We start from the raw sequence: 25,419 nt of genomic DNA, 5'->3' as shown, positions 1-25,419 counted from the left end.
CAGCAGTGCCCATAGTGCCCACAGTGCCACCCAGCAGTGCCCACAGTGCCACCCAGCAGTGCCCACAGTGCCACCCACAGTGCCACCCAGCAGTGCCACCCACAGTGCCACCCAAAATCTGCCTCAAAGGTGCTGCACCCCAGTGCCGCCCATCTGTGCCCAGCAGTGCCGCCCATCAGTGCCCAGCAGTGCCGCCCATCAGTGCCCAGCAGTGCCACCTATCAGAGCCACCTATCAGTGCCACCTATCAGTGCCCATCAGTCCCATCTATCTGTGGTACCTATCAGTGCCCATCCGTGCCACCCATCTATGCCACTTATCCGTGCCACCCATCCGTGCCATCTTATCTGTGCCCATCTTTGCCCATCAGTGCCGCCTTATCTGTGCCCATCGGTGCCGCCTTATCTGTGCCTATTAGTGCCGCCTTAACTATGCCTATCAGTGCCCACCAGTGCAGCCTATCAGTGCCCACCAATGCAGCCCATCAGTGCCCACCAATGCAGCCCATCAGTGCCCACCAATGCAGCCTATCAGTGCCGCCTAATCAGCGCACTTCAATGAAGGAGAAAAATGACCCGTTTGCAAAATTTTATAACAAACTATTAAAACATGATTTTTTTTTTTTTTTGCATCTTTTTTTGTTTGTTTAGCAAAAAATAAAACTCCGAGCTGTAACTAAATACCACCAAAAGAAAGCTCTATTTGTGGGAAAAAAATGATAAAAAATTCATTTGGGTACAGTGTTGTATGACCGCGTAATTGTCACTCAAAGTGCATCAGCGCTGAAAGCTGAAAATTGGTCTGGGACTGAGGGGGGTTTAAGTGCCCAGTAAGCAAGTGGTTAAAAAAAAAAATTACTAAAGAATTTCCACCAGTGATTTAAAGCATTTGTTACCCCAACATTTCATATTCCTGATATATGCCTGCTGTACCATGTACTTATATGAGAAAGTATCCGGTTCTCTTTGTATTTCTATCTTTGTGTGACATCCCTGGTGTTCATGATAGTCCCTCTGCTTTCCTATTATCCACTTGAGCCCCAGAAGGATTTACCCCCTTAATGACCATACCATTTTTTGCGATATGGCACTGCGTTGCTTTAACTGACAACTGTGTGGTCGGGCGACGTTGCACCCAAACAAAATTGATGTCACTTTTTACCCACAAATAGAGCTTTCTTTTAGTGGTATTTGATCCCCTCTGTGGGTTTTATTTTTTGCGCTATAAACAAAAAAAGAGCAACAATTTTGAAAAAATATATATATTTTTTACTTTGTGCTATACATATCCCAAAAAAATATATATTAAAAAATCAGTTTCGGCTAATATGTATTCTTCTACATATTTTTGGTAAGAAAAATCCCAATAAGCGTATAGTTGTTGGTTTGCACAAAAGTTATAGCGTTTACAATTTATGGGATAGATTTATGGACTTTTTCTTTTTTATTATTATTGTTTTCACTGGTAATGGCGGCGATCTGCAATATTTAGTGGGACTGTGACATTGCGGCAGACAAATCTGACCCCAAGTGACACTTTTTGGGGACCAGTGACATTATTACAGTGATCACTGCTATAAAATTGCACAGATCAATGTATAAATGACACAGGCAGGGAAGGGTTAACACTAGGGGGCAATCAAAGGATTAACTGTGTTCCCTGGGTGTGTTCTAACTGTTTCGGGGATGTGCTTACTTGGACAACACAGAGATCGCTGTTCCTGATCACTAGGAACAGCAGATCTCAGAAGTGCCTTCTGTCAGAATGGGGATCCGCCTTGTTTACATAGGCAGAATCCCATTCTGCCTCCCTGTACCAAGTTCAAGTCCACCAGACCTGCGGGAGCTCACCCGTGGCACACATCGGGCACGCGCCCACACTATCACATGCAGGAACCGATGTACAGGTACGCCGGTTTGCGCAGCCAAGCGCTACTAGTAACAGCAGATCTCAGTATTGTCTTCTGTCAGAATGGGGATTTTCCTTGTTTACATATACTGCAGCAAGGTGTGGGTGCGCGCCCACACCTTGCCACAGTATATATGCGGAAGGCGGTCGGCAAGTGGTTAATAACTGACCACACTAAGCAGGAGAGCACACTGTGGTCAGTTCTTTAGCAATGTTGAGAACTCAGTGTACTCTCCTCCAATGATCAGACTTGTCCTGACACGCCCTAACTCCACAGCCACACCCACTCCACAGCCATTCCCTGACAAGCTCAGCGTGCTGCTGCTTCTCCTCCCCCAGGCTCTTATGCAGCTGAGAAGAGAGGGAATGTGATCACTTATAAAATAAAGGGAAAAATGTATTTAAATAGTTTTTTCAATATCTATACAAACATATTTTGCCTTTCATTTCTATTTCAAACTTAATGGGTTATTTTACAATGTGATCATTTACAATCAACTTAACAACACATTTTCTACAACTGCAATGAAATATTGGCTTTGCGGATAAAATGATCCACCCTCTGACTGTGACATTAATGTGTTCTCAGCTTGCACCTGTAACCTGCACGCTCGCCGTTGTCGCTTCAACATGGAACTGTACAAGCTGTCTGGAAGGAAGAGCGGAGGTGTGTGCCTAAACTGCCGGCACAATACAGCAGGCAGGCACTGCCATTACTGCAAAGAGGGCTTTTACCGGGATGTCAGCCGACCCATCACCGACCGAAGAGCCTGCAAAGGTAAGGCAGGTGTCTCCACTGTTTAATTATGCATGTTTGTCTCGTTTTTATACCATATGCACCAAAGTCCTCTGGCACCCAAGGAGGATGTTAACATTAACCTCATCCCTCCAGCTTTAAAAAAAAAAATAAATAACACAGATTAAAATAATAATAATAAAAAAAATGTCATGGAAAGAAATATAGGTTAACTAAAATTTTAACTGCACTTTTTAGGGTTAAAAAATGGCAAACTTTATTCTGGGATTTGTCCCTTCTATGCAGGCATGTCTCTGGTACAAAGCATTATTTTTATTTGACACTATAAACACAAACAAATGCAAAATAAAAAAATAAAAAAATAAATCATACAAACAATAAACATTTTTAAAGATGCTAAGGGAAAAAGAGAATAAATTAATGTGGTATTAAACCCAAAAGTAAACATATATTATATTGCAGCTTCACAATTCTTAGATATGATGGCTGCATTAGTATTCTTTTTTTCCCTTTATTTTTACCTGGTGATCCAGCCAGTAAGACTCTTGTTTTTGAAAAGAACAAGTTGTTCTGCAGATTGGGCAGTTATAGGGTTGAGCCAAACCATTTACCATTGACAAGGGAGCTTACAATGGTTAGCTTTTATTTATTCATGTAAAACTTTTATCCCAAAAGGAAAAAAAAATGTTAGCTGTAACTGCTTATAAAATGTGAGCTTGAGTTTGGCTTCAGCTTGTTAGTGTATCTAAATCTGCTAGTACATCTAACATTTCCTTTCCTCCAGACAATGCTGCTGTCTAAAGGTGACCCTGTGATCCTTCATCCAGAGTGGGGCACACTAATACAGAATGTGTGTTACTGGCCAGATCATCAGGTGAAAACAGAGGGGGGGAAAGACTGAAAAAAAGAAAACCACTGCAGCCACCACATCCCATTTTATTATTGGAAAACTGCAATATATAAAATTTTTGGTTTTAGTTGTAATACCGCTTTATTAAAAGCTATTATTTTATTTAAAAAAATAATAAAGAGTTCACTAAAAGTTAGTAAGAGGCTAAAATTATGTTTTTTTTATTTATTTATTTATTTATTTTTATTTACAAATGAATTTATACGTTTATTTACACAGTAATTTATGAATGCAGAGCAGAACTTGAGCTGTCAAGCTGACAGCACCGATCTGCAGATTACACAAGGAGAACATGGCTCCTCCTGTGTAATCATTGGGGCTCCATTACAGCTGGGCACTGTGCTCTGTTTACCAGTTCTGGAGTGAAGTGGTGCCGGTTATACAGGGAGAGCCACAATTTCTATGTATAATCTGCAGTCTGAAAGCTCAGACCTGCACAGTGCAGGAGACAGCTGAGTGATGCTGAAGCTCCTGTTCCAGTTGTGCTCTCCTGCAGCACAGCACCCAAGGTGTGTGCTTATTTTGCCACTTTTGGCTGGTCAAACATATATTTTATACATACTGGAGATTTCTAGTTGGAAGTGTAGTTTATGGACCTTGACTAGGGCATAAAAGATGCTTTGTTCTCCTGACTATTGGACCACCTCTAACCTTTTCTTAAGAAGAGCCACATGAAACCCAAGATGGAGTTGAATGGCCATAGCAGCCTATTAACACAATTAAAAATAATATATCAACATATAAACATATGACCCTATAAACATATGCCACATATGAACATCTAGAACAGTCTGACAAACAGGAGTCACAATGTCCTTGTGGGCATCTACTTCTAGTACCTACGTAACCATTGCAAATGTTTAGGCCTCCAGCTGCAACAAACACCGACTCAGAGACAAACAACTACTCGCAGGTATCACCAACCATAATAATGTGAGCCGTACCGAGGACGGGTCCCAACCATAATAATGGGAGCCGTACCGAGGACAGGTCTCAACCATTATAATGGGAGCCGTACTGAAAATGGGTCCCGACCATTATAATGGGAGTGGTACCAAGGACGGGTCCCAACCATAATAATGGGAGCCGTACCGAGGACGGGTCCCAACCATTATAATGGGAGGCATACCAAGGACGGGTCCCAACCATAATAATGGGAGCCGTACCAAGGATGGGTCCCAACCATAATAATGGGAGCTGTACAGAGGACGGGTCCCAACCATAATAATGGGAGCTGTACCGAAGATGGGTCCCAAGCATTATAATGGGAGCCATACCAAGGACGGGTGCCAACCATAATAATGGGAGCCATACCGAGGACAGGTCCCAACCATAATAATGGGAGCCATACCGAGTATGGGTCCCAACCATAATAATGGGAACCATACTGAGGACAGGTCCCAGCCATAATAATGGGAGCCATACCGAGGACAGGTCCCAACCAGAATAATGGGAGCTGTACTGAGGACAGGTCCCAACCATAATAATGGGAACCATACCGAGGACGGGTTCCAACCCTAATAATGGGAGCCGTACCGAGGACGGGTCCCAACCATAATAATGGGAGCCGTACCGAGGATGGGTCCCAACCATAATAATGGGAGCCGTACCCTGGATGGATCCCTACACGGTTCCATATTCAAACTCATATAAGGAACTTGTACCCCTCCGACTGCCATGACAATGCCAGTTGTCACAAGCATGCTCTCCTCTGACTGAAGACTTGAGGCTCTCCTACAGATCACCTTTCTGCAGCCGCACTTGCTACCATTCACCCCACCAATCATGTAAGTGCTATTTTATTAATGCTTTAAACTGCCCAGAAAAAACTTCCCCATACCAAACCACTTTTACACTATCATGGCAGCGCTGCATTTATGCTTTTTCATTTTCCAGCTCTGGACCTTTCTTTCTTTGTTCAATGGTTCAAATCATTTGATGGAGGGGGGATTATGGTGTGGGGTTGTTTTTCAGGGGTTGAGATTGACCTCTTAGTTTCAGTAAAGGGAACTCTTAAGGCGTCAGCATACCAAGACATTTTGTACAATTTCATGCTCCCGACTTTGTGGGAACAGTTTGGGGATGGCCCCTTCCTGTTCAAACATGACTGCGAACCAGTGCACAAAGCAAAATAAATACACCCATCCATAAATGCATGGATGAGTGAGTTTGGGGTGGAGGAATTTAACTGGCCTACACAGAGTCCTGACTTCAAACCAATAGAACACCTTTGGTATGAATTAAAGCGGAGACTGCGAGCCAGGCTTTCTCATCCAACATCAGTGCCTGACCTCACAAATGCGCTTCTGGAAGAATGGTCAAACATTCCCATAGAAACACTTCTAAACTTTGTGGACAGCCTTCCCAGAAGAGTTGAAGCTGTTATATCTGCAAAGGGTGGGCCAAGTCAATATTGAATCCTACGAACTAAGACTGGCATGCCATTAAAGTTCATGTATGTGTAAAAGTCCCAATACTTTTGACTATATAGTGTATTTGCATGGCAGCTTTAACAGTAATTGGACAAGTGACAAAAAGTAAAAAAATGAATAATAAGAAAAGCGTGTCATGGCTAACATAACAAAAAATGGAAACTTATACTGGAGTATGGAATATTTGACCTTTCCTTGATGGGCTGCCCATTTCTCAGTGGATTAATATGAACTTAATAATTATTTTCCATGAAAAAAATACACAGAGGAATCCGACTGAAATTTCAGTTTACACAGAAACACTTTCTGGTGTATTTTAAGTCTATCTTGTAGGTTCCAGTTCTTTTGTCCTATTGTAGTAATTTGGGTCCTTTTCAGGGAATTTAAAACCTTATTTTCTTTTTATAAAAAAAAAAATCAAAAAACTTTAATCAGGTTCTGGGTAAGAGCAATCTCCTGTACAAAATACAAATTGCTGAAGTCGTAGCTTTATTGAACTTTTGAAAAGTACAACTTTCCAAATGTACCAAAAAACAATGGCAGCCACAGTATACCATGAGCACCAACGAAACATAAACTCACATAGTCTAAGAGGCCTGTCTTTACCATCAGTGCTAGACAGGCATTAGACAGCCCCCAGAATATAACTTGAGGGCATATCCCATTAAGCAACATCAGTTGCTGGCAAGGGCAAAACTGCCAATAAAGCTGTGACAAAACATCACAACGGGCGGGATGGTGGGCAAATCTTGTGACAGCTGAATCTCCTCAGAGCAGTTGGATGAGCTTCAGCGTAGAGTTCAGGCTCCACCCAGACACCTCAGGTCTTTGTAGCCAATCCTAAGGGAGCTACTTAACTTCCCTATTAGGTTCACACCCACAGTGATGCCATTCTTCCAGGAGCCAAGGCTTCCTTTCCCTAAAGGCCGTTCAAGGGGCCTTCAATATTGACATTATAGCTTAGGTTATGGACCCCTCGTGTGTTGAGCCCAGTGCTTTTCCATGGAGCAAGTCACACGTTCTTCCCTACCCAGAAATAGCAGATATTTATTTTTTCTCCTGGGAGGAATGGTGTGTTGGGGGAGCATGCAGGTATGCTGCTAGGAGATGAGGTTAATAGATTAAGGAAGTAGCATTGGGCAAAGAATGCATTGGCTTATAGATGAAAGATACACTATATTACCAAAAGTATTGGGACACCTGCCTTTACACTCACATGACCTTTAATGGCATCCCAGTCTTAGTCTGTAGGGTTCAATATTGAGTTGGCCCACCCTTTGCAGCTATAACAGCTTCAACTCTTCTGGGAAGGCTGTCCACAAGGTTTAGGAGTGTGTCTATGGAGATATTTGACCATTCTTCCAGAAGCGCATTTGTGAGGTCAGGCACTGATGTGGCCGAGAAGGTCTGGCTCCCTGGCTTGCAGTCTCTGCTCTAATTCATCCCAAAGGTGTTCTATCGGATTGAAATCAGTACTCTGTACAGGCCAGTCAAGTTCCTCCCCTAAACTGGCTCATCCATGTCTTTATGGACCTTGCTTTATGCACTGCTGCCCTGTCATGTTGGAACAGGAAGGGGCCATCCCCAAACTGTTCCCACAAAGTTGGGAGCATGAAATTATCCAAAATTTCTTGGGATTCTGATGCTTTAAGAGTTCCCTTCACTGGAACAAAGGGGCCTAACCCAAACCCAGAAAAACAACCCCACACTGTAGTCTCCCCCCCCCCCCCCACCAAATAATTCGGACCAGTGCACAAAGCATGGTTTAAAAAGACATGGATAAGTGAGTTTGGGGTGGAGGAACTTGACTGACCTCACAAATGTGCTTCTGGAAGAATGGTCAAACATTCCCATAGACACACTCCTAAACCTTGTCGACAGCCTTCCCAGAAGAGTTGAAGCTGTTATAGCTGCAAAGGGTGGGCCAACTCAATATTGAACCCCACGGACTAAGGCTAGGATGCCATTAAAGTTCCTGTGCGTGTTAGGGCAGGTGTCCCAATACTTTTGGTAATATAGTGTTAAAGTGATACTAAATACACACTTTTTCATTTACATTACCCCTTCTCTTTCTGTATGTGGATGGTGGCACTTTAATTATTTTAATTAAGAAAAAAACATCTAACTACCTTTTTTCCTAATAGATATAAAACTGTCACATGACCCAGCTCTTTCCCAGCCTGTCTGCAGGGAAACAGTGGCAGGAGAAGTTTCTAATCCTCTGCTGCCGGTCACGTTCTTAAAAAAAACAGCCTTTGGGATACAGAGGAAAAATAAATAATTAATATCAATAACCTGTTTTCAATTGCCATACAAATATTTATTTGAAATCAAATCTTTAATAAAATTGTCAATAACATGCTGTGGGCGGATTTCTGCCAGTCACAGGCTGTGTCACGCCCCTCCAGCCTGTATCTTAGAATAACAGGAAGGTGAATCCTCCATCGATCAAGATGTAATATGCCGCCCCATTGTGTTTAGCTGGTTAGTGGACATGAAGGAGGGGGAGTGGAGTGGGCTGTCAACTACCACTATGTACATGCCCACATTTGTGACTTTGCATTCACATGAGCTGCTCAGACGTGACAGGCAGGAAACGCTCAGGGTAGAAAATACACTGAAAACTGAGCATGTGCAGAGCTGCCAATACACCTCTGCAAAACCCCCAACTGCAGTGGGGACATGAACAGGAGGGGGGGGGGGATAGAGAGCAGCAGGATCAATCAGGTTTTTTGCAGAATATAGAAAACGAATCTCATAGTGATTGAGTGAGTATGAACAACATACAATACACCATTTATTGATAGTTTTTTTATGATGTGGGTTGAATGGCACTTTAAGTGTTATGCCGCGTACACACGGTCGGAGAATCCGTCGGAATGCGTCTTATCGGACCGTGTCGGCAGATAATCCGACTGTGTGTGGTATGCATCGGATTGATTCCGTCGGAATCTCCGTCTGACCCAATTTTCCAACATGTTGGAAATATTTCCCGACCAACTGGGCCGGTCGGACGTAATCCGATCATGTGTAGAGAATTTTGATCTAACCAAGTGCCACGCATGCTCAGATCAAATTCCTACATCAAAGCTATTGGCTACTAGCCTGAATCTAGTCCCATCGTAACGAAATTACGTCATCACATTCTGAGAAATCGGATTTTTCAACAACTAAGGCCGCGTACACACGAGAGGATTGTCCGTCCAACTTAGTCCGCTGAAACGTGTTTCAGCGGACAGTCCGCTCGTGTGTGGGCTTCAGCGGACTTTTTCAGCGGACAGTCTGGCGGACTAAGTCTTTCGTAATTTCCGTAATACAGTCCATCCAACTTTGGTTTCAGCGGACAGTCCACTCGTGAGTAGGCTAGTTGGACGGACTAAGTATGGCGCATGCTCAGAAAGGATTTACATGGCCGAAGGTTGCATTGCAGTGTATTGGACGTCGTATTTCTAGTCCCGTCGTACGTGCTGTACACGTCATCGCGCAAGCTTTCAACGGACTGTCTGTTCATCGTGTGTGGTCAAGTCCGTTCATTCAAAAGTAGGACGGACTGTCTGTCGGATTGTCTGACGGACTTAGTTGGACGGACAATCCTCTCGTGTGTACGCGGCCTTAGTCTGACCGTGTGTATGCAACAGTTTTGGACACAATCCGTCAGACTAAATCTGACGGACAAAATCCGACGGATTTGGTTGTGGAAATCTCCGACCGTGTGTACAGGGGCTAAGGATCAATTTAAGGGTTAGATGAAAGTTATGGGTGAAATGGTGTAGGGGGACACTGCATCTAAACCTGGCACCTGTATTTGTAGAAAAAAAAAAAAACGAAAAAGCACTGCCTTCATACACCAAGCTTTTCAGAGTAGTATTGGACTTTTGGTAATCTGCTGTTGCCTTTACAAAAAAATTAAAAGCTTGAGAAAATTATGCAAAATGATGGAATCCCATAATGGTTCTCAGTTTTGTAACATACGAGTCAAATGCAAGGCTAATAAAGATCAGTAAATCTCATCATCGGGGTTATGGAGCATTCTAGGCTTCAATAAACGATGCTCTGTGTTTATTACCAGCAGGTGAGATTTTAATAGCTCCAGACGTAATATGGCAGCAATTGAAGCCAATGTACAGTTCACGATTGTTTGTGCGTTAGCATTTTACCAAATCATTTTTAGTACATTTTTTAAGAAAATTATTCTGTATATTGGCCTTCTTGTTTTTTTTTTCACATAAGTTGACTTCTATAGGGTTGTTACAAGGTCTATATCACATAAGCTTTTTTCCATGCCTTGCTTCACTGAAATCGAATAAGCTTAAACCAGTCTTCTCATTCTGTCTGCGCTATGAGTCACCAGTTTTGAATTTATGGGTGCCCAGTTTACAGTTATTTTACTTTCCTGCATAGTTTTAGCTGAATTCCGGCCCCTTTATTTCTTTTATCTCAGAACTCAATAAGGCTCATTAAATGTTGTGTATTATAGATTCTTTGTCTTACCACAATTGGACCTTAATATATTTATTTTGCTACTGGCAAACAAGCTAAATAATTACACTTTCCACCTGCTGCATGAAGATCAAGTGGGATTTATCCCAATGTATCAGATCTCTGACAACAAAAGAAAGAGCTTTAATCCGATCAATCTGACAACAAAGTAAAGTGGAACCTTGGTTAACGAGTAACGCGGTTAACAAGCATTTTGAAAGACTAGCAACTTTTTTTTTAAATCCTGACTCGGTTTGCTAGTGTTGTCTCGCAAAACGAGCAGAATTCAAGCTAATAGGGTGTGCAGTACCGCATTTGGCCAGAGGTGCGGGGGGCGACAGTGACACTCGGAACGTTTCGGAACCAACAAGCAGAATTCAAGCTAATAGGGTGTACAGTACTTCATTTGGCCAGAAGTGCAGGGGCGCCAGTGACACTCGGAGCGGTTCGGAGCCAATGAGCAGAATTCAAGCTAATAGGGTGTGCAGTACTGTATTTGGCCAGAGGTGCGAGGGCGCTGGTGACACTCGGAATGGTTCGGAGCCATTCAGAAATATTCGGAATCACTCGGAAATACTCGCCAGATTCAGTGTGTCACTTCCCACCGGTCCCTTGTCACCAGATTCAGTGTGTCACTTGCCACCGCTCCCTTGTCACCAGATTCAGTGTGTCACTTGCCACCCATCCCCTGCCACGAGATTCAGCGTGCCACTTGCCACCCGTCCCCTGCCACCAGATTCAGCGTCTGGCAACAAAGTACAGTGGAACCTTGGTCAACGAGTGACGCAGTTAACAAGCTTTTTTTAAGGTTCAGATAGACTAATTGCTTCATTTTTTTATTAGAAAGCCCTTTCTGTAGAGTACCTCCAAACTGGCCCCACAAATGAAAAAACATATATGTAACCTTTTAATAAAAGACACACCAAAGATTCACGCCAATGAAATATCCACTTTGGCTCCGGAAGATTTTACCCCCTTTACGACCAGGCCATTTTTTGCTATTCGGCACTGCGCTATTTTAACTGGCAATTGCGCGGTTATGCAACGCTATACTCAAATGAAATTTATATAATTTTTTTAACACAAATAGAGCTTTCTTTTGGTGGTATTTGATTACTGCTGGGTTTTAAATGTTTGCGCTATAAATGAAAAAGGACCGGAATTTTTTTTTTTGGGGGGGGGGGGATATATTTTTTACTTTCTTCTATAAAACATATGCAATAAAAAAAAATATTTGGTCAAACTATAGTATATATTCTGGAATTTTTATTTTTTAAATTATTCTTATACTACTAATGGGACTGCAATATTGAGGCAGACACTGGGGGGAACTAACTGCCACTGAAATCACCAGTGCCATTATTGCAGTGATCAGTGCAAAAAAAATTACGCTGTCACTATACTAATGACACTGCCTGAAATGTGTAATGTGTGCTGTTTTTTTTTTACTAGTGATCTCTCAATTTCTCATCCCTGCTTTTGCAGGGACAAGAAATTGAGAGATCACTCCCTGTGTACAGAGCCCTGTGTTGACTTTCAGCACAGGGCTGTGAATGTAAACAGCCGATCAGCACCTCCCGGCCGTGAGTCATGGACTTGCTGATAGTCTCCGTCTTCCTACAATCACAGCGGGAGCCGACCTGGAGGCATACCCTCGGCAGTAGGCAGCAATGTACCAGTATGATGCTTTGCCTACAGCGGCCATGTACTGCGGATGGGCAGTCGCTAAGTGGATATAGAAATGCTGCTTTAATACAGATTTGGGCTATGCATTACAGTTGATTTACTAAAGGTGAATGGACTGTGCACTTTACAGTTGCATTTACACTCTGCAAGTGCAGTTGCTCCAGAGCTTAGTAAATGAGGGGAAGCTTTGCTGACTTCCATCATCCAATCATGCGCAAGCAAAAATGCAGTTTTTTTTTTCCATGCATGTTATTGGGTATTATTTGTAAAGTGAAGCTTCATCTCATTTACTAACTAAGCACTGGAGCAACTGTACTTGCAAAGTGCACTGTCTTTTTGTAGTAAATCAACCCCAATGTGTTTCTAATTGTTAACTTTGGTAGACATTGTTAAAATTGTCTTGGTGCGAATTTTTCAGCCAACGGCCTGGTTGCTAACTTTGGTATTTGTGTAGCTGCAATGCCTACTATATTCCTGTGATTGCTAGCATGCTTATCCTCTAAAGAGGCTCAAATCTGGGAAATCACACCTACTGAAGACAAGGTAATTGTATTTGTGTATGGCCAGATTTGCCCTCCATTTTTTTTTAACAGAAAGTGCCCCTTTTTACAATATAAGCATACTAGCAATCACAGGGATTCAGAAGTTTATGTAGTTACATAAAATGAATACCAAAGTTAACAACTGGGCTGTTGGCGGAAAAATTCCAACTGGGACGTTTTTTCTTTATCCAGCACAGCAAGGCCTCCCTACCTGACAATGCAGCCAGGTCCCCCCAACCCTCCCCCGCAAGCAGGAACACTGGTCAATACAGAAATAAGAAAGAAAAGATGGCGCAGAGATTGGGGCATACACAAAGTTAAACAAAGAGCATACTGTGAAGGAAGGTTATAACAAATGGGCAAAAAAGAGGACAGTCAATATTAAAATAGGAATTAAAACAAGTCCCGGTTTAGATGAATGAATCCATGGGTGAATAGACAGCACTAATGGCAGCTCCCTTGGGAGTCAAGCAGTCTCTGGAAAAGGTAAAAAGAACAAGGTGCGCCAGACTAAGTGCAGGACTTAAGGAACAATTTATTAAATACAAAATCAAATGGCTAATCACGTGACATCTGTGAGAATAGAGCATCTACAGTAAGGGTGTTCGTGGTCACTGTGGTGTCCAGGGGAGTGTCCCACTGGGCTGCAGTGGTGTATCAAAAAGGCAATGGTAAGGGCCTTCCTGAAGAAAAAGTGGACGCCTTGAAACGCGTCACCTGACACGCCCCCGACGTCACTTCCTGTCTCCAGACTATCCCGAGTGCGTTCCACGCTGGTGCAGACACTGACAAGCAGGAACCAGGCTGGTCCTTACCATCACCTTTCTTATACACTGCTGCAGCCTGCTGGGACATTCCTCTGGACACAGTTCCGGACCCCATAGTGACTCCACAGTGACAATATACGTGCTATATTCTCACAGATATCATGTGAGTAGCCAATTGGCTTTGTATTTACTAAATTAGTCTAGGGCACCTTGCTCTTTTCACTGGTTAATACATGTGTGTGTGTAAACACACAAATCCCTGTTCTGTTCTGTGAGAAGTGACAGATCGTGTGTTCCTAATAGCTGGGAACCACAATCTGTCATTTCTTCTAGGTCAGTCCCCTCCCCCTACAGTTAGAAACACACACAGGGAACACAGTTAACTCCTTGATCGCCCCTCTAGTGTTAACCCCTTCCCTGCCAGTGACATTTTTACAGTAATCAGTCCATTTTTATAGCACTGATCGCTGTATAAATGCCAGTGTTCCCAAAAATGTGTCAAAAGTCTCTGATGTGTCTGCCATAATGTCTCAGTCCTAATAAGATTTGCAGATTGCCGCCATTACTAGTAAAAAAAAAATAAGAATAATAAAAATGCTATAAATCTATCCCCCTATTTTGTAGACGCTATAACTTTTTTTTTTTTTTTTTTTTTTTAAGAGTAATCTTTATTAAATTTTTCTCAAACTCACAATATGGCATTACAGAAATGCATGAAGAGTAAGAATACAAATCGCGGATGCAACCGCTGTATGAATTATAAAGAACATAGACAGTATACATATACCGGTTATTTTCCTAAATATTACAACATGAATCATCTGTTTAAGCAACTTACAGAAGAAAAAGGATCCGTAGACGCTATAACTTTTGCACAAACCAATCAATATACGCTTATTGCAATTTTTTTCTACCACAAATATGTAGAAGAATACATATCGGCCTAAACTGGGAGAAAAATTATTTATTATTATTATTTATTATAGCAAAAATATTACAAAAATATATAAATATTATATATTATATATAAATATTATATATATTACAAAATATTGTTTTTCTTTCAAAATTGTCGCTATTTTTTTTTTTGTTTATAGCACAAAAAATAAAAACTGCAGAGGCGATCAAATACCACCAAAAGAAAGCTCTATTTGTGGGAAAAAAAGGATGTCAATTTGTTTGGGTGCAATGTGGCACGACTGCACAATTGTCAGTTAAAGCTACGCAGCGCCAAATCGCAAAAAAATGGCCTGGTCATTCAGCAGCCAAATCTTCCGGGACTGAAGTGGTTAAAAGCACATTTAACAATTTTATTTATTTTTTTATGAAAAACTAAGTGCAACTTTATATGTCCCCCTCTAAGTCAGCTCCCCAAATACAGTTCTGTACCCCACCTCCTGACAGCAGCCGCCTCTCTTATATCCTTTCACCTTATATTTTTTTTCTTGTAGCTTCCTAACACGTTCCTTTTTCCACCATTAAAATGGAAACAAAAAAAAAAACCTGGAAAGAATTTCCTTCGCTCTTTTTTTTTTTTTTCCTGTCCCATAACAAGGTGGCAATTAGTTTCTCCTAATGAGCCCTAACGCGTCCCCATCCCCCTCTCCTCCTTTCTTTTGCCAGTTTTCTATTGGCTAAATGACTCTACCAGCTGTGACTTTCCCCATTTGGATTAAATTCCTCCCATTTTTCACACGGAAAATACAGCTCCGACTTCTAAACAGCTGCAGCTGAGGTAGCCGCTGTGAGGGGCTCGGAGACAGCTGTTTAAAGGGTCTTGTCTGCCCCAATTCATTCTTTCTTCATCTGATGCTTGCAATACTTCTATTTTGCACCGGATCATAAATATTAGAACCATCTTTCAGTCAAGACATGCGTTTGGATATTGCATGCTTATTAATTATTATTGCATGCTTATTGAGGGAAACCTGCACAGTACAGATCTTCAATAATCCCCCCCCCCCCCCCCCCCCCCAGAAAAGCTGCCCGACTGAAAATAAAATGAATGGATTGTTTTAATATCTTCTCACATTACACACCTGTTAGAAAATCCAATTGAGATTGTACAGAGAGATTGTACAACCAATGTGTCCAATAGTGTAAAGCTACTTGATATTTCTGTCCATCCGTTCCAAACATTTGCACAGCTCTACCACACAGCACAGTCTATCTGGCAGGGGAAGAGGCCAGATTTTTCACTGTTGCAGTTTAGTAACACCTACAGGTTTTGTCCCTCCCCAGCCTCTGACTGGACAGTGAAAAGAAAAGCAGCACACTGATGAGCTCATCTAGTCATCACTCTGCTCTCTCCACCCATCAGAATGCTCCTTGCATTGCTGCACAACTAACTGACTCTTTATGCGGCTCCCATGTCTCCCAGCCTGGGCTCTGCTGTGCAACGATTGCATGAGGCCAATTTGGGTACTTACACTGCTCACCTTTAAAAATAAATACCGTATATACGAGTACAAGCTGAGGCACCTAATTTTATCACAAAAACCTGGGAAAACGTATTGACTCGAGTATAAGCCTAGGGTGGGAAATGCAGCCTGCCAGTGCCCATCATGTACAGCCTACCAGTGTCCATGACATGCAGCCTGCCAGTGCACATCATGTACAGTCTATCAGTGCCCATTAAATGCAGCCTGCCAGTGCCCATCATGTACAGCCTACAAGTACCCATGACATGCAGCCTGCCAGTGCCCATTATGTACAGTCTATCAGTGCCCATTACATGCAGCCTGCCAGTGCCCATCATGTACAGTCTATCAGTGCCCATTTAATGCAGCCTGTCAGTGCCCATCGTGTACAGTCTATCAGTGCCCATTAAATGCAGCCTGCCAGTGCCCATCATGTACAGCATATCAGTGCCCATTAAATGCAGCCTATCAGTGCTCATCATGTACAGTCTATCAGTGCCCATTAAATGCAGCCTGCCAGTGCCCATTATGTACAGCCTACCAGTGCCCATGACATGCAGCCTGCCAGTGCACATAATGTACAGCCTATCATTGCCCATGACATGCAGCCTGGCAGTGCCCATCATGTACAGCCTATCATTGCCCATGACATGCAGCCTGCCAGTGCCCATAATGTACAGCCTACCAGTGCCTGGTAATGAGATGTCATGCTGTGTGTCAGAGCTGGATCTGAATCGCCGTGCAGCCACGGTGACGATGTCCCGCCTCCCTTGACACACTGCACAATGATTTCTAGCATTGGATCAGTGTGCCATCTTTCACAAGAGGTGGTCTAGGAGGTGGGACACCGTTACAGCAGCAGCACCCCGATTCAGATCTCTGACACACAGCATGACAGGGAGGGGAAACTGACAGGGGCGCCAGGCGGATACATGTGCGGCACCCAGCGAGATGGCCCCGCCCCCTTTTTGGCTTCATTTTCAGGACATATTTTTCTTAAGTGGGACATTCACTCAAGTATAAGCTGGGGGGGGGGGGGGTGGGATTTCACCAAAAAAAATGTGCTGAAAAACTCAGCTTATACTCGAGTATATACTGTATATGATGTAATAATACAGAGTTACATTAGTTTGTGCTTTTGTGCCTGGAGTGTAACTTTAACCACTAAGTATTTTCTTCCATACTTTTTTTCCCAGTTTTGACAATGGGATTGATTTACTAAAGGCAAATAGAATTTTCACTTTTCAGGGAAATTATTCCCAGAGATTAGTAATTGAGGTGAACTTCGATCATCCAATCACGTGCAAGGAAAAATGCTGTTTTTTTCCTTGCACATGATTTGGGATTCTTTACAAAGTGAAATTTCACCTCATTCTCTGTTGAAAATGATCTTCCATTGCAAAGTGAACAGCCTATTTGCCTTTAGTAAATTAAGCCGCATTGTCTCAGTTCCATGATTTTTTGGGACAAATAGGGCTTTACATAGAATAGCAGATGTGATATATACACTCACAGGCCACTTTATTAGGTACACCTTGCTAGTACCGGGTTGGACCCCCTTTTGCCTTTAGAACTGCCTTCATTCTTCATGGCATAGATTCAACAAAGTGTTGGAAACATTCCTCAGAGATTTTGGTCCATATTTTCATCCATCAACAAGGCATTTTCATCCACACAACTGCTGCTCACTGGATATTTTCTCTTTATTGGACCATTCTCTGTAACTCCTAGAGATGGTTGTGCATGAAAATCCCAGTAGATCAGCAGTTTTTGAAATACGCAGACCAGCTCGTCTGGGACCAACAACCTTTCCATGATCAAAGTCACTTAAATCCCCTTTCTTCCCCATTCTGATGCTCGGTTTGAACTTCTTCACCACGTCTAGATGCCTAAATGCATTGAGTTGCTGCCATGTAATTAGCATCTTGTGTTACCAAGCAATTGAACAGGTGTACCTAATAAAGTGGCCGGTGAGTATATCTATATCTATATCTATATCTAGATCTAGCTATAGATATATATAAACTGCAGTGGTTGTTGTTGAAGTTTTAGGATGGGGGCGTCAGACCCCGTCCTTCCTTTTTGACCCCTCCCACTTCTTATAAGGCCCACCCCTTATAGAATCCACCCACTCTGTCCCCTGTATTCCGCCCATAGTGTCAGGAGTATACAGCTCAGCATCACAGGACAGAGCATATAGCCCCAGTATCATAGGACAGAGCATATATATGTATATAAACTGCAGTGGTCGTTGTTGAAGTTTTAGGATGGGGGGCGCCAGACCCCGTCCTTCCTTTTTGACCCCTCCCACTTCTCATAAGGCCCACCCCTTATAGAATCCACCCACTCTGTCCCCTGTATTCCACCCATAGTGTCAGGAGTATACAGCTCAGCATCACAGGACAGAGCATGTAGCCCCAGTATCATAGGACAGAGCATATAGCTCAGCCTCACAGATCATGGTATATAGCGCAGCTTTGCAGATCAGGGTATATAGCAATAGCGCAGCCTCGCAGATCATGGTATATAGCACAGCCTCACAGATCATGGTATATAGCACAGCCTCACAGATCATGGTATATAGCGCAGAATCACAGATCACGGTATATAGCGCAGCCTCACAGATCACGGTATATAGCGCAGACTCCCAGATCATGGTATATAGCACAGCCTCGCAGATCATGGTATATAACGCAGCCTCACAGATCATGGTATATAGTGCAGCCTCACAGATCATGGTATATGGCACAGCCCAACATGCTCATGTCACCCCATCCCGGCAGCTTACAATCAACCTCTCCTGTCCGGATGGATATGCTCCCTGTGCAGAGCTCACCTGGTAACAACACACAGGGCTTGGTTGGACAGGGGCAGCCGGGAGCTTGCGGCAATAACAGCAACCCCCCCTCTGAAGGCAACTACCACCGCCCTCCTCGCTGCGGGGCTCGCGGTTCTCTGATGGCAACCACAGCCCCCCCCACGTGGCTAGTGGTACTCACAGAGTAACCACCCCCCATGGGGTTCGCAGTACTTTAAAGGCAACCCCCGGAGGTCTGGCCCTTCACTTACCAATCTGTGGTGTCCTCTCCTCCTGTGTCTCCTCAAGAGTGCAAGCAGCAGCAGCGGCGGAGGTGTCCATTCCTCCAGCACATGCCTCATCTGCATGTCTTCTCTTCCTAAGCGCTGGGCATCCAATAAGACTGCTCGGCGCTTTGGCCAATCGGGAAATGGGTCTCAATTACCTGCCTCCTGATTGGCGGGGAGGCACTGTAGTGTGAAAATAACAAAAATGAATTTGCTATGGTCACACAATTGGGTGGGATCAGGGCGCATTCTCTGCCCCCCCCAAGCCCACCCTATTTTGAAGCCTATTAGAGCCTCTGGCTCTAATCAGGTACTTAAACAAAAAAGACATCCCCTCCCACCCCGTCCATGCATCTAAAAGGGGTCGGGCGTCTGGATAGGGAGGGCGGCAGCAGGGATTGGGGGGCGGCGCTTGTGTGCCCACAATGTATGGGCCACCACTGATAAACTGGATGTTATTATTATTATTATACAGGATTTATATAGAGCCAACAGTTTGCACTGCTCTTAACAAAATGAAGGCAGACATTAAAGTTACATTACAATTTGATACAAAAGGAATCAGAGGGCCCTGCTCACTAGGATATATTTGTGGATATGTATACACTGTATATTATTAGTTTGAAGTTTATTTCTTTATTTATGTTTGGTAAATTTTTAATAAGAAACAAATTGTAAAACATTCTAAAAAATGCAAATTTTCCTGTAATTTTTCCTAACCCAACTTTTATGTAATATTCGTTGCCCCAGATAGCATCCCCAAAATAAAAGATTTGGGTGGCACAGTGGTGTAGTGGGTAGCACTCTCGCCTAGCAGTAAAAAGCGTTGCTGGTTCAAATCTCAACCACAACACTACCTGCCTGGAGTTTGCATGTTCTCTCTGTGCCTGCGTAGGTTTCCTCCGGGTACTCCGGTTTCCTCCCACACTCCTAAGACATGCAGGTAGGCTAATTGGCCTCTGTCCAAAATTGGCCCTAGTATATGAATGGGGACCTTGGATTGTGGGACTGATGTGAGTGTGCAATGTACAGGGATAGGGACAATTGTAGACACTCAGGATGGACTGGTGTCTTTATTCAACCTTACTAACTATGTAACTATGTAAGATTACCAAAAGAAGGATATCCTACAAGTGTGATTTTTTTTTCAGCACCTAGCAGAAGGGTAAAGCTCAAAAGTGAAAATGGTCTGTGTGAATTAATAGCATTGCAATGCAACATCAACATCAACATCAACATCAGCATTGCAACATCAACTTGGGTTTGCTAGGACACATATTATTACAGCTGTGACTTCACACAGGTTTGTGAATGCTTCCGTTCCAAATCACGTGTTCACTTATGTAAGATTCTGTTCTCACCTAGGCGCTTTGAATCGCGGACGGAATCTCCCCGTTTCGGCCCGCGATTCCAGAATTGCGGCAAAACGTGGGACACTTTTGCGATGCCATTATTTTTTATTCCACCCCTAATGCGGTGCCATTTTGCCTTGATTGTCGGGCATCAACACACATTAGAATCACCACAAAAATTGCACCACCAAGCGCTACTGGCTCTGTGCCAAGATTTGGTCCATGAGCTTCTTTGTAGCGTTTTTGGAGCGGAAGGAGGCCCATTCAAATAAATGGTGGCACTCCAAAAACCCTCCACATAAAAGCTTAAAAAAAAACAGGCTGCAGCAGCTGTCGCTGCGTTACACTCAGGTATGAATGGAGCCTTAGCATTTGAAGCTCACACAGTTTTGTTATTCTCCTTTTGTCTAAAACTCAGTTCATCCATGCAGCTCTAAAGCAGCTCTAAAGCAGCAGATGACATCTAATAGTGATCTATTGCTATCTATCAGCGACCAGCAGGGCCGCACAATGAATATCGCTGATACAAAGAGGAAGAGTATTTTACATGGCAGGTTGCATTTGGAGGTGGCGGCATTAATTAAGGGACATCTACTAAAGACACAGTTGTCCTATAAAGAGACCTTGTTGCCAGACCATTCATTTTAACCACTTAAGGAACGAGCCTTTTTCTGAGATTTGTTGTTTACAAGTTAAAGACAGTTTTTTTGTTAGAAAATTACTTACCCCCAAACATTATACATTTTTTTTTCTAACACCCTAGAGAATAAAATGGCGGTTGTAATACTTTCTGTCACACCGTATTTGCTCAGCAGTCTTGCAAGTGTACTTTTTTTTTGGATTAAAAGATAAGAAAACAGTAAAACAGTAAAGTTAGCCCAATTTTTTTTTTATTGTAAAAGATAATGTTATGCCGAGTAAATTAATACCCAACATGTCACGCTTCAAAATTGCGCCCGCTTGTGGAATGGCGACAAACTTTTACCCTTAAAAATCTCCATATGCGACATTTTAAAAATTCTACAGGTTGCATGTTTTGAGTTACAGAGGAGGTCTAGGGCTAGAATTATTGCTCTCGCTCTACCTCACATCTGTGGTTTGAACACTGTTTTCATATGCAGGCGCTACTCATATATGCATTCACTTCTGCACACAAGCTCGGCGAGACTGGGCACGTTTAAAAATTGATTTTTTTCTTATTTATTTTACCTTTAATATTTTATTTTTACACTTTTTTTCTTTTTTTTTTAAAGTGTCACTTTTGTTCCTATTACAAAGAAAAAAAGTATGACAGGACCTCTTAAATATGAGATCTGCAGTCAAAAAGACCTCATATTTACACTAAAATGCAATAAAAAAAATTGTCATTTGAAAAAAAAATGGCCCTTTAAGAGCTATGGGCGGAAGTGACATTTTGACATCGCTTTCACCCTGCAATGGTATGGAGACGGGTGAGGACAAGGGTCAGATCGCCTCCACTGCTACCGAAATCTCCGATAAGGGCACTGGAGAGCGGCGGGAGAGTCAATAAAAGTGATCTTGTGGCGAATCTGCCGCAGAGACCACTATTATCAGAAACTGGACCGCCCGCCGAAGAATACCGGAATACCGGGTTATGGCAGCTAACTGCTGCCATAACAAAGATATCCCTCTTCAAAGTTAGGATGGATATCAACGTGCGGCGGTCCGGTAGTGGTTAATTAATATCTTCCCACAAGTTTATATATACAGTATGCATTTAATATATTTAATGCATGTGATTTATTTGTAAAAGCCCCCCTTGAGTAGACATCCAAAAGCCCTGCGGGCTACTTTGCACCACCAGCATTGAAGTGATGTCAGCATCCGCTGCAGACTGAGCTGTCACACAAATGATACACTATAGTATTTTCCTTCACTACCCCCAGTAGCTACATAAAATGTTATGAAGGCAAAGGGGGGGGGGGGGGGGTTGGGGGAGCTGGGCCAGCACTGATTACAATTAGAAACTCCCAGAAGAGTAGAGACCTATAACATGCAAGGAGGCTGTTCAAGGGAACTGACTCTCTTGGACCAGACAGATATTCTAACAAATTCAGAGGCACATTGCAAGTGAATAAAAATTAAAAACAAATAAGCATTAGAATAGTCGATTTTTGTCTGTGCTTTTGCCTGCAATTTTTGTAAAGTTGATGACGGGGTCTCTTTAAATTTCATTTGTCACAGCCACAGGAGAAAACAGCTAGTGAAAATCTTATTAAGTGATATGGGCAACATTTCTCAAGTCTAGCCAAAATTGAAATTTTGGTATAAAATGAAAGAAGCCAATTTAAATGCCCCCTTTCCTTTTTTTTCAGGGGTTCCGGTAATGAATAAGATCTTACCTCTAGAGTATCCAGCATTGCTCCACTGTCTTCGCCAATAGCCATTATCAAGTTCATCAGAATCTAAACATGCTGTGTCTCTCATTAACATAATACATTTAAAGGGAAAATCTTGAGAGATATAAAATACCATTAACCCATAGGTATCCAATTAAACCAGATATATAAGTTACTGATATAATTCTACCTTAAAGTGGAGCTCTACCCCTTTCCTTTTTTTTTTGTCGGACAGGACAAGTTTTTATCCCTGTTACTACTATAATTGACCTTGGGGTGTAGATCTCACAGACCCCCAGTCTGTGACAATGAGGTCTCTGCTGTAAGATGAACTTCCTGCTTCTTTCTGAAATGCAATTTCTAATCTCTAAATATTCCAGTGGAAAATTCACATAATGCAGGTGTCACCACATCCCTAGTGGCTTTACCACCCCACAGTGGATTTTCCATAGGAACATACAAGCCCTTATTAGAATACATGGAAAGTGCTCACAGCAGTGTCTTGGATGTCATGGCAGGCCCAGGGCTTGGGGAAATCCCTATTCAGGACTTCAGACACAATAAAGACCTAATGAGAATGAAGCTCCACCTAAAAGTAATAATAAAAGTTATGTTCCACTTTAATTAGCTGCAGTTCTCACTAGTGGTCCAGTCAATCTAGTCCAGGCTTTCTCAGCCTTTTAACCCTAGATGAACCCCAGAAATTATTTTCAGGTCTCCAGGAACCCTTACTACAACCAATTTCCTATGGGTCAATAGGAACAATGCTCCTTATACTGGTGGTCCATAGGAAGAATGTTCCTATTAAAGTGGTGCTCAGAATGCCACCCTTAAAGACAGCTAAAAATATATTTTATGTCATGCTGTTGGCTTTGCTAAGTGATGTTGAACCTTGAACTCTGTAGGCACCATCAAAAAGGTTGTTCATCAGCCACAGCTCAAGGAACCCCTAGAAACCTCTGGAGGAACCCCAGGGTTCCACTGAACCCTTGTTGAGAATTGCTGATCTAGTCATTTGAATATTGGAAGTTCCATATTGCAGTTTCAGACAGAAGTTTTAGGCTGTCCCTATGTGAACTCCATTGGCATAGTCAAGGGCTCAGTCATTTTACTATTTATTCTTGTAGTGAAACCACTGGTATAGCAGTAAGGATCAAATTTGAGTGGCCCACCCTTGCTATACGCAGCTGTGCTTTAGTGCTGAGCTTTGTAGATTTATAGTATAGACAAGACTAATTAGTTATTTTAGCTTTGTGATTCTTTCTGAGCATATATAGTCATGTGCCAAATTAACAGATTCACTAAGGCCGCGTACACACGGGCGGACTGTTCGCCCAACCTTGTCCGCTGAACAGTGTTTGGGCGGACAGTCCGCTCGTGTGTGGGCTTTCAGCGGACAGTTTCAGCGGACAGTTTGACGGACAAAGTCTTTCGGAAATTCCGAAAAACTGTCCGCTGAAACTGTGTTTGAGCGAACAGTCCGCCCGTGTGTAGGCTACTTTCGAAATGAGCAAACTGTTCCCGCTCGGAGGAAAGTCTGCTCATTTCGAGCGCGTGTGAAGGTAGTCGGGGCCCGCGACGGAGACGTCGCGGGCTCCGCCGCCTGGAATGGGCTTAAAGGGGAACCCCAACGCCGAAAAAAATCGGCGTGGGGGTTCCCCCAAAGTCCACAACAGACCCTTGTCCGAGCACGCTACCCGGCCGGCCAGGAAAGGGGGACGAGCGATCGCGCCCCCCCTCCTGAGCCGTACCAGGCCGCGTGCCCTCAACATGGGGGGGTGCCTTGGGGAAGGGGGGGCCGCGCGGCCCCCCCCACCCCAAAGCACCTTGTCCCCATGTTGATGAGGACAAGGGCCTCTTCCCGACAACCCTGGCTGTTGGTTGTCGGGGTCTGCGGGCGGGGGGCTTATCGGAATCCGGGAGCCCCCTTTAAGAAGGGGGCCCCCGGATACCGGCCCCCCACCCTATGTGAATGAGTATGGGGTACAATGTACCCCTACACATTCACCTGTGAAATAAAGTACAAAAAAAAACACAACACAGGGAAAAAATATTTTATTGCACAGCTCCGGGGGTCTTCCGTCTTCGGGGGTCTTCTCGCCGGACTCCTCCGCTATCTTCGTGTAGCTCTTTTGCTAGCGGAGGAGTCCGGCTTTCTTCCTCCCCGCCGCCGGCCTCTTCTCCCGACTTCGGGGGTCTTGTCCCCCTCTTCGGTTCTTCTGCCGGGCCACCGCGCCTTCTTGTAGCTCTTTTGCAGGCGGTGGCCCGGTCTTCTGTCGCCGCTGCCTTCCGTTCTTCTGTCGCCGCCTTCGGTTCTTCTGCCGGGCCACCGCGCCTTCTTGTAGCTCTTTTACAGGCGGTGGCCCGGTCTTCTGTCGCCGCTGTCGCCGTCGCCGCCTTCCGTTCTTCTTCTTCTTCTTCTTCTTCTTCTTCTTCTTCTTCTTCTTCTTCTCCAGGAGATGTTGACACGTCGCTCTCTCCGGCCGGAATGCCAGAGCCGCGCTGTGCGGTCACTTATATAGTGACAATGGGGCGGTGTCACATGGTATATGTCACATGGGTTGGTCACATGGTGACCCCGCCCCCTTACGATGTCATAGTCCCCATGTGACATCAACCCATGTGACCAACCCATGTGACATATACCATGTGACACCGCCCCATTGTCACTATATAAGTGACCGCACAGCGCGGCTCTGGCATTCCGGCCGGAGAGAGCGAC

General features: G+C 43.6%; 1 protein-coding gene across 1 annotated transcript in view; it reads left to right on the top strand.

The window, feature by feature from the left end:
• NTN3 (netrin 3) overlaps positions 1-25,419 on the top strand; it is a 195,216-nt gene that overhangs the window by 119,485 nt on the left and 50,312 nt on the right. The window contains exon 3 of the mRNA XM_077449223.1: positions 2,498-2,686. Coding sequence (XP_077305349.1) covers positions 2,498-2,686 — 189 coding nt within the window. The remainder of the gene's footprint in view (positions 1-2,497; positions 2,687-25,419) is intronic.

The sequence above is a fragment of the Lithobates pipiens genome, unplaced genomic scaffold, assembly GCF_037356315.1.
Source record: "Lithobates pipiens isolate NorthernLeopardFrog02 unplaced genomic scaffold, aLitPip1_a1.2 Scaffold_22, whole genome shotgun sequence".
In the NCBI taxonomy this organism is placed as follows: Eukaryota; Metazoa; Chordata; class Amphibia; order Anura; family Ranidae; genus Lithobates; species Lithobates pipiens.
Note: the sequence above shows the minus strand (reverse complement) of the source record. Positions and strands in the feature narration are given on the sequence as shown.